Consider the following 11,912-nt stretch of genomic DNA (forward strand, 5'->3'; position numbering starts at 1 on the left):
ATATGTATAAATAGCTTCCTTACCAAAAAAAAAAAGTGTAACTACAGCTCTCAAATACATACTAATAAAGGAGAAACTAATAAAAAAAATCTTTGTCCCGTAGTGAGTATCAGCAGCACATTAATATATTCTTGTCAATAACTACCACTGTAACATTCTCAAATTCTTTCAGAGTGGAAGGAAAAAGACATTTCTTTTTAAAATGGCTAAAGTTAAGGCAAAAGAAGACCCAAAATGCTTTAGGTTAAGGTGCAAATTACGCACAACTAACCGTGGTGTAAATGATTACAAGAATAAGGTTACTCCACAGAAAGAGCTTTGCTGAGTGGTCTGTTTTGTGCCACATTTTGTTCTCATTACTCCAGAAGAAGTGAGCAATAAAGTCAGAAGGGTTCCACTCCCAAAACCTTTATGAAGGAGTGCCCAGGCTTCACATCTCCAGGGAATCTGCTCATATGGGAAACATGTCCTAACAGGTGAGTGCAATGAATGGAGAGGATCTCCAGCAACTCCTGATCTTCAATGACCACAGCAGGCAGGTCAGGAGGATGAGTAGAAAAGTCTCTATCAGACTCAGGGGCTACTTCATGAAATGAAGGTTCTTGGGATTGATGTGGTGAATGGATGAATCAGTAACTGCTGAGGCTAAAGCAGTGATTCTTGATAGAAGTAGTTTGGAAACATGTAGAAAGAAAAAAGAATAGAGAATCAGGTACTGAATGAATGAAGCAGGAACATTCTTCTAATGCAAACAGTAACATCTGATGTTGTGTTTTACTATGAGAGCTATGAGCAATTAATTTAAAATTTAAAAATATGAGAAAGCAGGATAGGGAATTTAACATTTAATTAGCATGTCAAAATCTTCAGTCTGGCTCTGACTAGCCCAAGTGACTTTAATGAAGAATGCATTAATTCATAACTGGATTATCTTTGGGTAATCTCAATATTAATTTTCTTTATTTTGTTAGTTTGATTTTTGTTCGTTTGTTTGTTGTTGCAGGATTCATGGCAAGAGTTCTACAATTTTCTCCTACAGTTTACAGCATCTAGACACATAATCTTCTGCAATGAAGTTGCTGTTTAAATTACAGAGTTTAAAACTCTTGTGGACTCTGAAGCCTCCTAATAGGACTTTCCATGGACATCTCAGGCTGCTTTCCTCTGATGTATATTCCCAGTATGAGTCCATCAGACAGGGCAAACAGGAGATACCAAAGTACTTTAACTTTGCAAGTGATGTACTGGACAAATGGTCAGAGATAGAAAAGGTAAGGGATCTTCTGTCGTGCCAATGAAATACTTTAATTTTAAATTTTATTTGGAAAAAGATGGGTTTTTTTCTTTATAAAAACAACTTGCCACCAAACCAAATTTGCAGTATAAAATGATACAAAAGTTCATTCTTTCTTTCTTTCTTTATTTATTTATTGTTATTTTGTAGGAGCATTAATGCAGAGTATAAGGCTTAAATTGAAATAGGATCCAGACTAGGACTTGGGTCTGGAGACAATTAGGCTGGTAAACGTTTCAGATTCTGAAAAGGAGAATCTACTGGGGATACCTGAGCTTGATGAATAGCAAATCTCAATCCTTTAAGGACAAGTGAAAAAAAAGCTTACATGTCAGGTGTCAAATACTCAGATCTTCCATAATTTAGAGATGTCTGTGCACTATTATTTCATGGTCTTTTAGAAGCAAATATTTTATGTTTGAATTCCTATGTTTTGTAGGCTGGAAAGAGACCATCCAACCCTGCTTTCTGGTGGGTAAGTGGTGAAGGAGAAGAAGTGAAGTGGAGCTTTGAGGAGCTGGGGTTCCTGTCTCGGAAAGTGGCCAATGTGCTGACTAAAGAATGTGGCCTGCAGAAGGGAGACAAGCTGATCGTGATCCTACCACGAATTCCAGAATGGTGGCTGGTCAAGGTGGCTTGTATGAGAGCAGGTCAGTGGGGTAAAATGGTCATTGAAAATTGGTTGAGAGAATAAAGAATGGATATGATTTATCAAGGAAAAAAATGTGTAATAATCCAGTGAGTGGACTAACTGCCAGGCAGTCCTGAAGGATTTTCACTAGGGGCCATCTTCATGCATGATGCATGAAGAAGAAGATGCCAGAAGGCAGGGAAGAGCCGTGGAAGTCACAAGGCAGATCCACATTTCATTCCTGAGAGGAGAGCATAGGCATCTGCAGTAATCTAATCAAACTGTTTGGCTGGCGAACATCAGGGCAAATCTGTACAGGAGACCAGTTTGGGAATAATTAATAGCTTAGGTTTTTAGAAAATAATTAGATGTAGAAAAAATGCTAACACGAACTGAGTTTATTTCTCTTCCAGGAATTGTCATAATCCCAGGAACATCCCAGTTATCAGCTAAAGACATACTGTACCGACTCCAGGCGTCAAAGGCCAAGTGCATCATTACCACTGACAAACTGGCCCCTGCAGTGGACTCAGTGGCATCCCAGTGCCAGCTCCTGAAAACCAAGCTAATGGTGTCCAAAGGCAGCAGGGAGGGGTGGCTGAACTTCACTGAGCTGTACCAGTGAGTCTGACCTAGCGGCACTGCAGTCACGAGGACAAAGCAGACTGCTCCCACAAACTCAACTGCAACAATTGAAGTTATAATTACATTCTCCTTTTTACAGAAACCAATCTGCTGACCATTCCTGCATCAAAACAAGGATTCAAGACCCAATGGTTATCTTCTTTACCAGTGGAACTACAGGTTCTCCAAAGATGACTCAACATTCCCAGGGTAGTCTTGGTTTCAGACCCCTTTTAAGTGAAAGGTATGAAAGAGTTAAGCCTGGTTGAACATAAGATAATTGAAGCTGCATAGTAGAACCATTGTAAAAAAATTCTGAATAAGAAATTCCAGTGTACATCCACAGCTCTTCTCCCTTTGAAATCAGAGTAAAAGAGTAAAAACCCCATCAAATTGCTAGGGATTAGGATTGCCCCAGTGTCTCAATCTTACAATTGATAGCTCTTACGCTCTTTCTGGGTGTTTTTCATTATCTTTTCTTTTTTTTTTTTCTGTTCTATCAGGTACTGGTTGGATTTTACTCCCTCTCATATGATATGGAACACAGCAGACACAGGATGGATATTAACTTCAGTAGCATCTTTTTTTGATCCCTGGGTTTTCGGATCATGCGTCTTCATACATAACCTACCACGGACTGACTCAGCAGTCATCCTAAATGTAAGGGGAAAAACTCGTGGAAATGTATTCATCTGCAGAAAGCATGCTAAAAGCAATTCTTGACAGCATCTACAGATTTCACTAGGGTTGTGTTTATAGTAGTGTTTGAGATATTGTATTTGTTGTATAAAGCCCCTACTATATACAGAATGTATACAGAATGTATTCAGAAGGGGACAAAGATGTAATCCATTCATACATTTTGCTCATAGCTGGTGAGCATGTGAACGAAAATCATTCACAAGCAGCATTAAATGCCTGCCATTCATGCTAGTGACTGTGGAAATAATATCAGTAGGTATTAACGCAGAAATTAAGTTTTTCTCTGCCTACACTGGCCAAGATGAAAGTGAGTACCTCCCTGTAATGTAGATAGAGGAGGAACTATTCTGGCCATGCCCCAAGCTGTGGGGTCCTGGTGTCAGGTAGATGTGTTAGCATGGGATTTTTACAATCTCTGCACATTGCAGCAACTGCAGGAGGGTTCCTCACCCAACAGAGGGTGTGGTGCTTCTACACAGGAGGTAAATGTACTTCTCCTTTCTGTGACACCTGTTTACTGTACATTCCTAAGGCAGTTTTTTGTCTGAGCTTCACATGTCCTTCTTGCTGTTTAACCCTCTAGACTCTCTGCAGATTCCCAATTGATGTCCTGGTCGGTGCTCCAACATTGTTCCGCATGCTGGTGCAAAATGATCTCTCAAAGTATGTAAAAAAATTACATACTAATGTTTCATTTACCATAACAAAACTTAGTAATCTCCTATATCTAACTGCTTGACCTAAAATAGACCAATAATTTAGTTTAAAGTGTCCCTCACAAGAAGACCATCATGCAAAATTTGCGTTTTGCTGAGTTTTTTGATCAAATAGAGAAATTTGATGTTTTCATCAGAAATTTGAGACTTATGCTACTGTACTTGTTAGTATGAAACTGAGAGTTTGTTAAATACTTTGTCACATTTTTTGTTAACATTTTTGTCCACTTTGGGAAGGACTTCCTCCTAGAAAGTGCATGTCAGTGCAACTGTGAGGTAATTATTTGTTGTGGCAGTTGTACCTCAGTCCCTGCTCCAGTTCTCACTGCCTGTCACTGCTCCTTCCTTCCGTCTTGAACTTTCTCACTTGACCTGTTGCAGAGGGTCAGCAATCAGGGCCCTGGCTCAGCAGATCAGTATTTGGTTATTTATAATCCCAGCTGACTTCAGCAAAAAATTTTATTTTTCACATGTTTAAATCTGACAACTACTTATGCAGAGTGTTGAGCACAGAGTGATATTCTTGTATTGGGAGCAGAAGGATCAGGGCCCCTCTCATTTCCCCACTTTGTGGCACTAACTCTCCCAGTAAACAGCTTTCCCATGGTGTTCACCCTTGCTCCTGGTCTACCCCTCTAGATTTAAGCATTCCTTTCATGTTTTTAACTCCCTGTGAAGATACAAATTCATGAACCTGAAGTACTGCGTAAGTGGAGGGGAACCACTCAACCCAGAAGTCATGGAGCAGTGGAAGAGCCAGACGGGGCTGGACATCCATGAAGTATATGGCCAGACTGAAATGGTACATCTGTAGGGACAACAGCCTATTAAATCTTTGGAATTTATTTTTCCTGTAAGGTTTGTTTTGTAAGAGCACAGTCTGTTTCCTCCTTCACATTTCTGTGAATGTTTCAGTAATTCTCTTCCCTTGTAACCTCTGAAAGGGCTTCCCTCGTGGCTCTCCTCACAGAACCTGCTAGAAGCATGGGGGTTTGGGAGGGAATGTGCTGTAATATTTCTACAAATGTCCTTAAGATAATTCCAAGAAGCAGTCAAGAGGGCAGAGTTTGAATCTAAGGGAAGAAGACTGGTTAGCAAAGGACATCAATTTTTTACAGAGAGTGGAACAGGATTCTTTCAGGGAGTTTTATGATTTTACTTGCTTGTACCATACAGCACTGACATACAGGATCCTATGAATCTTAATTCTTTACTCTGGAATTAGTCTAGAAACTATGTAATGAATTGAGTGTGAATGTAGCAATTTTCTATTGCAAAATTTTGGTTTGATTTTGATTTTTACAGGGAATAATCTGCTGTGTTTGTAAAGGAATGAAGATTAAACCTGGATCAATGGGGAAAGCAGCTCCCCTTTATGATGTTCAGGTTTGTTGATTGCTCTTTAGATTCTGTCACGGGGGATTTTTTTGTTCGGTTGGATTTGTGTTTGGAGTTTATTTTTTCATTGGACTAAAATAAGAATTGTTTTTCATTCTAGATCGTAGACAAAAATGCCAATATCCTGCCTCCAGGACAACAGGGGGAAATTGCTGTCAGAAGCAAACCTATAAGACCACTTGGGTTTTTCTCTGAATATTTAGTAAGAACTTCATTTTATTCCTCACCACCACTACCAATTTCCCCAAAGGCTCTCCAATTGCAAAGTGGTGCTAAAGGCTGGACATTTTTCATGCTTTAGTTATTTATTACCAGAGTAATTTGTTTATTTGGGTTGGTGGGTGTTAGAAAAGGAAAGAAAATAATTTAGGATTAAGTTAAATTTTATCTTAAATAATAGAAATTATTTTAAACCTATTTTATTGTATTTTATAGTAATATCAGTACATCCTTGACTGAAAAATTAAGTTCCAGTACATTTGCTGTTATGTGTGCTATAGCATAATGTATAGCTAATGCATGCTCAAAATCTAAACTACTGCTTGTAAACCACTTTAAGGATAACCCTAAGAAAACTGCAGAAAGTGAACGTGGAGATTTTTATGTCACTGGAGACAGAGGGACTATGGATGAAGAGGGATATTTCCAGTTTATTGGCAGAGACGATGACATCATCATTTCTTCAGGGTTGGTCTAAATCTGCCATTGTATATTCTTACATCCTGGTGAGCTTCTGACATCATAATCCTGGCATAGGAATGCATTGACCTCTTGACTTTGGAATACTTGCTGTTATTATTAACTTTTCACAGATCTGCAGTATCATCTTGATGATGGTACTGGATCCATTTCCCCTGCAACGTATCATGTGTTGAACAAAGAATGAAGACTTCAGCTGGCAAAGGAGAGATTATCTAGTTTATTTTTTGACTAAAATTGGAGGAATCTCTGTTGGATTCAAAGAGCTTTTGAAATGTTAATTTTTAATATGTTGAAATGAAGGAACTTGGTATTGTATGATGTGATACCCCAGCTACAGGGTGGGATGGAGCTCCAGCCTAAGAGTTCCAAGGAGAGAGGACAGATGAAGAATTATCCACAGCCCCAGCAGTCCTCTGCCACAAGACCCCTATGAAACACTCCTAACCCAGCTTTCCCATTTTGCCTAAAGCTTCTATAGCTGGTTGTTGATTTGTTCTGGCTTTTTTTTTTTTTTCTTCAATGTGAAAATTAAAAAAAAACATTTGTTACTGTTTTTTCCAGATAAAAAATAAGAGCCAAATCTCATTTTTATTTTTCTTCACCTAGGTATCGCATCGGGCCGTTTGAAGTAGAGAGTGCCCTGATAGAGCACCCAGCTGTAGTAGAAACAGCTGTTGTCAGCAGCCCAGACCCCCTCAGAGGAGAGGTAAGGATGCTGAATGGAGGGGGAAAGCAATGCATTTGTCCAAATATATAATGATATAAAGGAATTTCTACTTTACTGAATAACATACAGCTCTAAGGCAATAATGTCATCTTAGAATAATGGAATTGTTTAGGTCAGAAAACATCTCTGAGATCATTGAGTCCAACCATGAATCCAGCACTGTCAGTTCCACAAACAAGCTGTGTCCCTAAGCACCACATCTGCTTCCATCATGGATAATCCTAGTGGGGCTGACAAGCAGAATCCCTTCCCATTTACACACCTTTCCTCTTCCAAGTTTCTTTTCATCCCAAGGTCTTCTTTGTGGAGAACACCACTGTGATGTTTACTTTGCCCTTGTTCTTATGCATTTGTCTATGCACTGAAATTGTCATTTATGACTCTTGGTGCAGCCAAAGTTCTACTGTAACTGTCCAAGCATTAGACATGGGCTGCAGGTGTGGTGAAAGCACACTCCTGTGCCGGGGTAACACTGCTTACTGTCCTCAGTGAGAACTTCAGAGAGAAACAAAATGTTCCTTAGCTTCAGGGAGAACTCCACAGAGACACCTTTTATTGCCCCTTTGTAGTGGTTTGGATTCGCTGATTTGAGATTTTTTGGCTAACACACTAATTTATGTGGTGGGTTTAGTGTTGGTTTAATTGCTAGTACATCTGCTAGAATTATTTACTCATTTCCTGCTGTGAGATAGGATTAGGAGGAGGGTAAAGTAGGTTGAAACGTTGAAGGGTATAAAGACAAGTTTTATTAATAGAAACTAAAAGGAAAAATAATAAGAAGAATCAGAATAAAACTTTCAGAACACTTCTCCTCCCCTCCACCCTCTTTCTTTTCACACTGCCAACGTATAGAAACAAATCAGCCAGTTTACTATCTTTAAAATAGTATTTCTCTAATTTGCTTCGGCAGAGGAGTATCTCTTTTTAGTCTATGGAGACTTCTCCACAAGAAAACAGTTCTTTTGTGGCCTCAATGTCACAGTGATCAGCAGCCCAGGAGAATGGAACTTGGATTATTGTGTAAAAATTCCTATGTCGACTGACAGGCTTCCCCACAACTGATATAAGGACCATGCCCATTTTAAGGATGAGCAGTTCAAAGTTCTCTTCATCTAACTTATGAAATCATTTTCAACTCTGGGAACAGAGATTTTCTCTTTATTTCTGGGAGAAAATGGCATTACATTCTTTCTCTCTCTGTTCAAACTTTTTATGGGGTTCAAACTTTTTATGGGATTACAGATACTTTAGTATTTGCTTATTTCAGCATGAATGCCATTGCTCATGTTTACAATATGAGTACTCTACTACCCTGTATGAATTTCTATGATTTATAGGGGAAAAAGAGGGTCTGATTGATCCATCATATCTTCTCCATAGCTTACAACAGAATTTCTACCCAAGACATCTCCTGGTCCCTGCCCATCAACAAACTTACTCTCCCTTCTTGTTTGACCTCACTGTCTCCAAGCTGTCTCTGTGCACATCCTCATCTCTGTCCTTTTCTTTCACTCAGGAGAGAGGATGAAAGGTCTGTAGGTCTCATCTGTGCAGTGGCAGAGTCAATACCTTGCCCACACAGATGGTCTGTGTGATCCCTGCCGGGAACGGGGCCCACTGGGCTTTTCTGAACCCTGCATCAGAACCTGCCAGCCCAGCCTTCGGGAAAGAGACCTTTCCTCGGCTTGGTTCATCTTTAAAATGTCTGTTCACAGAGGTGTATTCAGCCTTCTCAGTGGCTTAACAGGTTGTCAATTCTAAAAATTAATCACTGATTGGTTTTTGTCAGCCATAGAGGAAGCTCACAGCAGCTTTTTAAAAAATCTATTTCCATAGGTGTCTCTTTCCTTCCTCACTAAATGTCCTATGTGCAAAAACAGCCCACCCTTCCTCTTGGCTGCCACTGAGAAGAAAGGGCAAAGGCTTTTATTTGTAATGAGGACACAAAAATGGTCCTTTCAACTTTCCCTTCTGCACATACACATGCAGAACTGGGCGCAATCATCTCTTATCTTGTGCTGGTTTCTCTGTTCCTCATGACTGTTGTGTCTCTGAGCAGCATTGCTCACTGGTAACCTGCACATCAGCCCTTAAAAACAGAGAGTATCAGATCACTTTTGTTAATTTTACCTTGCAGGTCGTGAAAGCATTTGTGGTTCTGTCCCCAACCTTTTCATCCACTGACCTGGAGAGCTTAACTCGTGACCTGCAGGACCATGTCAAGAAAACTACTGCTCCATATAAATACCCTAGAAAGGTAAATATTTCTGAGGAGAAACTTAACAATAAGGCACCTTTCCCTAAATCTCAGGAGAATTGCCATTTGGATTTTCATGTTTCACTTGAAAGAGACAGCAGTAAAGATTCATCTAGGCTACTGACTCCAGAAGACCTTTCCCAAATAACATTAGTTTACATTGTTTTCCATGCATTTGTGTAAAGCACTTGTTCAAACTTCTCAGAATTTTCTAGGTTTTGAATATCCCAGTTAAATCTCCATGTTCTTAGTCAGACTCACAATTATAATTCTTTGTTTTGTGTTTAACATTCAAACAAGCACTTGCCAGTGCCTTTAGGGGTAGCACATCACTCAATCTAAGTAAGAATTAATCTACTGATCATCACAACTAATAGATATACACAAGCCCAAGAGAATACACTTGGTTTTTCTTAATAATCCCAGCACCATAGGAACAAAGCTACTGCAGTGCATTAGCTAACTTGAGCAGAACTCACAGAACTAAGAACCATTAAGGACTTTAGGGCTGTAACATCCTTTTTTTCCTTCTTTTTGTCATTCATCTCTGACCTCTGATACCATTCAGGCATTTCCCTTCTGCTGTGAATTACTGTACTCAGTTTGGGCAGCTGAGAGGCAGCTGTACAGATGTGTGGCCATCTAGGCAGCCAAAGAGATGGTTTCACAAATGTGCTGCTGGGGTTTGGCTTGGATTTGAGGCAGGCAGTTCTTACTGATGGGAGTCCTCTCAGTTTTCCACATAAGCTTGGAGAGTCTTGGAAAACCAGCTCTGTAGAACATGCTGCATTGCTTTCTCTCTTTATTTTATCTAGGTGGAATTTGTCAAAGAGCTGCCAAAGACAATCACTGGGAAGATCAAGAGGAATGAATTAAGGGACAAAGAGTGGGGACGGATGTAGCATTGCTTGGAATTTAACAAAACTTCTTTCATTCCATTAGCACTATACACATTTCACTACTATAACTGCCCTCATCCTGATCTCTTTTTATTAAGTCCCTGAGCATCAAAAAATATAGGTAACATCATTTGTGCCTGCTTGCAGAGTTTCCAGTATCAGTACCTGACCGAATTGTATTATTCTGGGTGAAAAATAAAATTTTCAATAGACAACTTTTCCTTTGAGACCTCCTCACCATCCCTCTCTTACAGCCCAGCTTCTATTTTATGTTATTCTGGAGAGACAATAAAAAAGGTAATGCCCACATTTGAAAAGGTATTTTACATGAAATATATTTGATTCACTATTTCCTGAGAGTTTACCCTGAGATCCAAAGCTTATGGGAAGGACATGGTGACTGGTATGGTCCCTATATGGGCTCCAAAAATGCAACGTTATGAAGAGGTTGCAAAAACCCATTTTTTGGATGCCACTGCACAGTGGTAGTAAAACTCCTAAAAATGCATTGTTACAGATGTGATATTAGCAGTTTTATTGGATAGGTTCAAAACCCACATTTTTGGTGGTAGGATGAGAACCATGTGTACGTGTCCTTTCTTCTGAAAGCATCTTGTCTCTTCCAAGCACTAACCAGGAGTGGAATTCTCAATGCAAGGTTGGAAGTATTCTGAAATAGATATGAACATAAGATCCCATCTTTTGCTGTAAAAAACCCTTTGAGGTAAATTAAATGAGAATTGAGATTATGTTCAGTATGTGAGAAATAATCCTTTAACAGATGATGCTGTCATGCATAATGAGAAACTAGTAAGTTGTAGAAATTCACAGTATGTGCTTAATGTTGCACATATACATATATACAGTGTGTATAAATAAATGTTTTGTGTGTGCATTTGGCACATAAAATTGCTCTGCTTGCATTAGTTAATATTTAGTTTCATGTCTTGAAATGCTTAATACATTTCCAGAATTGGTTTGGAACTTGGTCCTGCAGATTTTCTGGATTGTGATTTTTGTGACTTTAAGTGAGTTATTCTAACCAGACCATTTAACTGGAACATTTTATAAGTGATCCACAACTTCATCTCCTTTCCCACAATACCAAAAGTTGGAATTAAGCTTTAATGAAAAACAGAGCAGCCTTTAGATGAGTTTGGATTTAGTTAGTCAAAAAAGTTTCAGATTGTTGATATAAAACCAACTCTTCTACTAATACTTGATCTGGGTCTAAATAATCATCCTGTAAGAATAAAAAACAAACACAATTTATAAAAGAAATGTATGTAAGCTTATCTGTTTAAAAAGAGTTTGTTATTGAAAAGATCAGTAAGAGAAGGGGTAACTTGCCAAGTTTGGCCATCACATTCAAGTGTCAGATTTAAGATTCAGACCAGAACTCAGCATCACTGTCTGAGCTTCCATCAGCTGTGGCAGAGCAAGGGAGCTCAGCAGCTGCTAATTTGTTAATGGGTTCCTTTACAGTCCTTAAAATCCAGAATAAAGTTATCTTCAAACACAATCTCACAGGCTTCTAGTGAGTCTAGAAGATTAAATCCCCCATGAGAGCAAGTAGTTTGTTTAATGTGATTCTACCAGAAGTGAACAAAATAAGGTTGTGCTCAAACCTGGCTGCAGCAGGGTTTTAAACTTCCCTTCCCTTCTCATGTATTACAGTTTTTTTCTGAGAGATTAATTTTTCTCTCCTTCATTCAGTCAGAACCGAGGGAAAACATGTTGGATATTTTAAATGTAATGTCATTTTTGGACAGAATAACAAGAAATTGGATTAGATCTGCAAGTGCAATGAAAATAAAAAAGTTGAAAAATGTAATCTGGTCAGAATTTCAGCCTCTGATTCTTTTTAAGGACATTCAGATTTCAAATGTGAGTTCTTCTTGGAAAAGCAATCCAATTTGAAGTGAAGTAATCAGATTTTTAAAGTAATCCACTTATTCCATG

At 38.9% G+C, this 11,912-nt stretch overlaps 1 protein-coding gene across 1 annotated transcript; it reads left to right on the forward strand.

Moving 5' to 3' along the window:
- The first annotated feature begins 281 nt into the window (after positions 1-281).
- Positions 282-10,151, forward strand: LOC117003890 (acyl-coenzyme A synthetase ACSM4, mitochondrial-like). Its single transcript, XM_033074259.1, has 14 exons — positions 282-476; positions 1,004-1,271; positions 1,734-1,944; positions 2,339-2,546; positions 2,650-2,793; positions 3,053-3,209; positions 3,835-3,914; positions 4,646-4,769; positions 5,273-5,353; positions 5,466-5,567; positions 5,925-6,052; positions 6,674-6,773; positions 8,932-9,051; positions 9,867-10,151. Exons 2-14 carry the CDS (start codon positions 1,071-1,073, stop codon positions 9,951-9,953), a joined length of 1,743 nt encoding a protein of 580 aa, XP_032930150.1. The 5' UTR covers positions 282-476; positions 1,004-1,070; the 3' UTR covers positions 9,954-10,151.
- The last annotated feature ends 1,761 nt before the right edge of the window (positions 10,152-11,912 follow it).

The sequence above is a fragment of the Catharus ustulatus genome, chromosome 16 (assembly GCF_009819885.2).
Source record: "Catharus ustulatus isolate bCatUst1 chromosome 16, bCatUst1.pri.v2, whole genome shotgun sequence".
In the NCBI taxonomy this organism is placed as follows: Eukaryota; Metazoa; Chordata; class Aves; order Passeriformes; family Turdidae; genus Catharus; species Catharus ustulatus.

What these genes read in the sequence shown, in the direction of transcription:
- LOC117003890 (XM_033074259.1), top strand. Translation starts at nt 1,071, where the DNA reads ATGAAGTTGCTGTTTAAATTACAGAGTTTAAAACTCTTGTGGACTCTG. An exon ending in AGACCCCTTTTAAGTGAAAG is followed by an intron (nt 2,794 to 3,052) that starts GTATGAAAGAGT and finishes CTGTTCTATCAG; the next exon opens with GTACTGGTTGGATTTTACTC. An exon ending in GTGCAAAATGATCTCTCAAA is followed by an intron (nt 3,915 to 4,645) that starts GTATGTAAAAAA and finishes CTCCCTGTGAAG; the next exon opens with ATACAAATTCATGAACCTGA.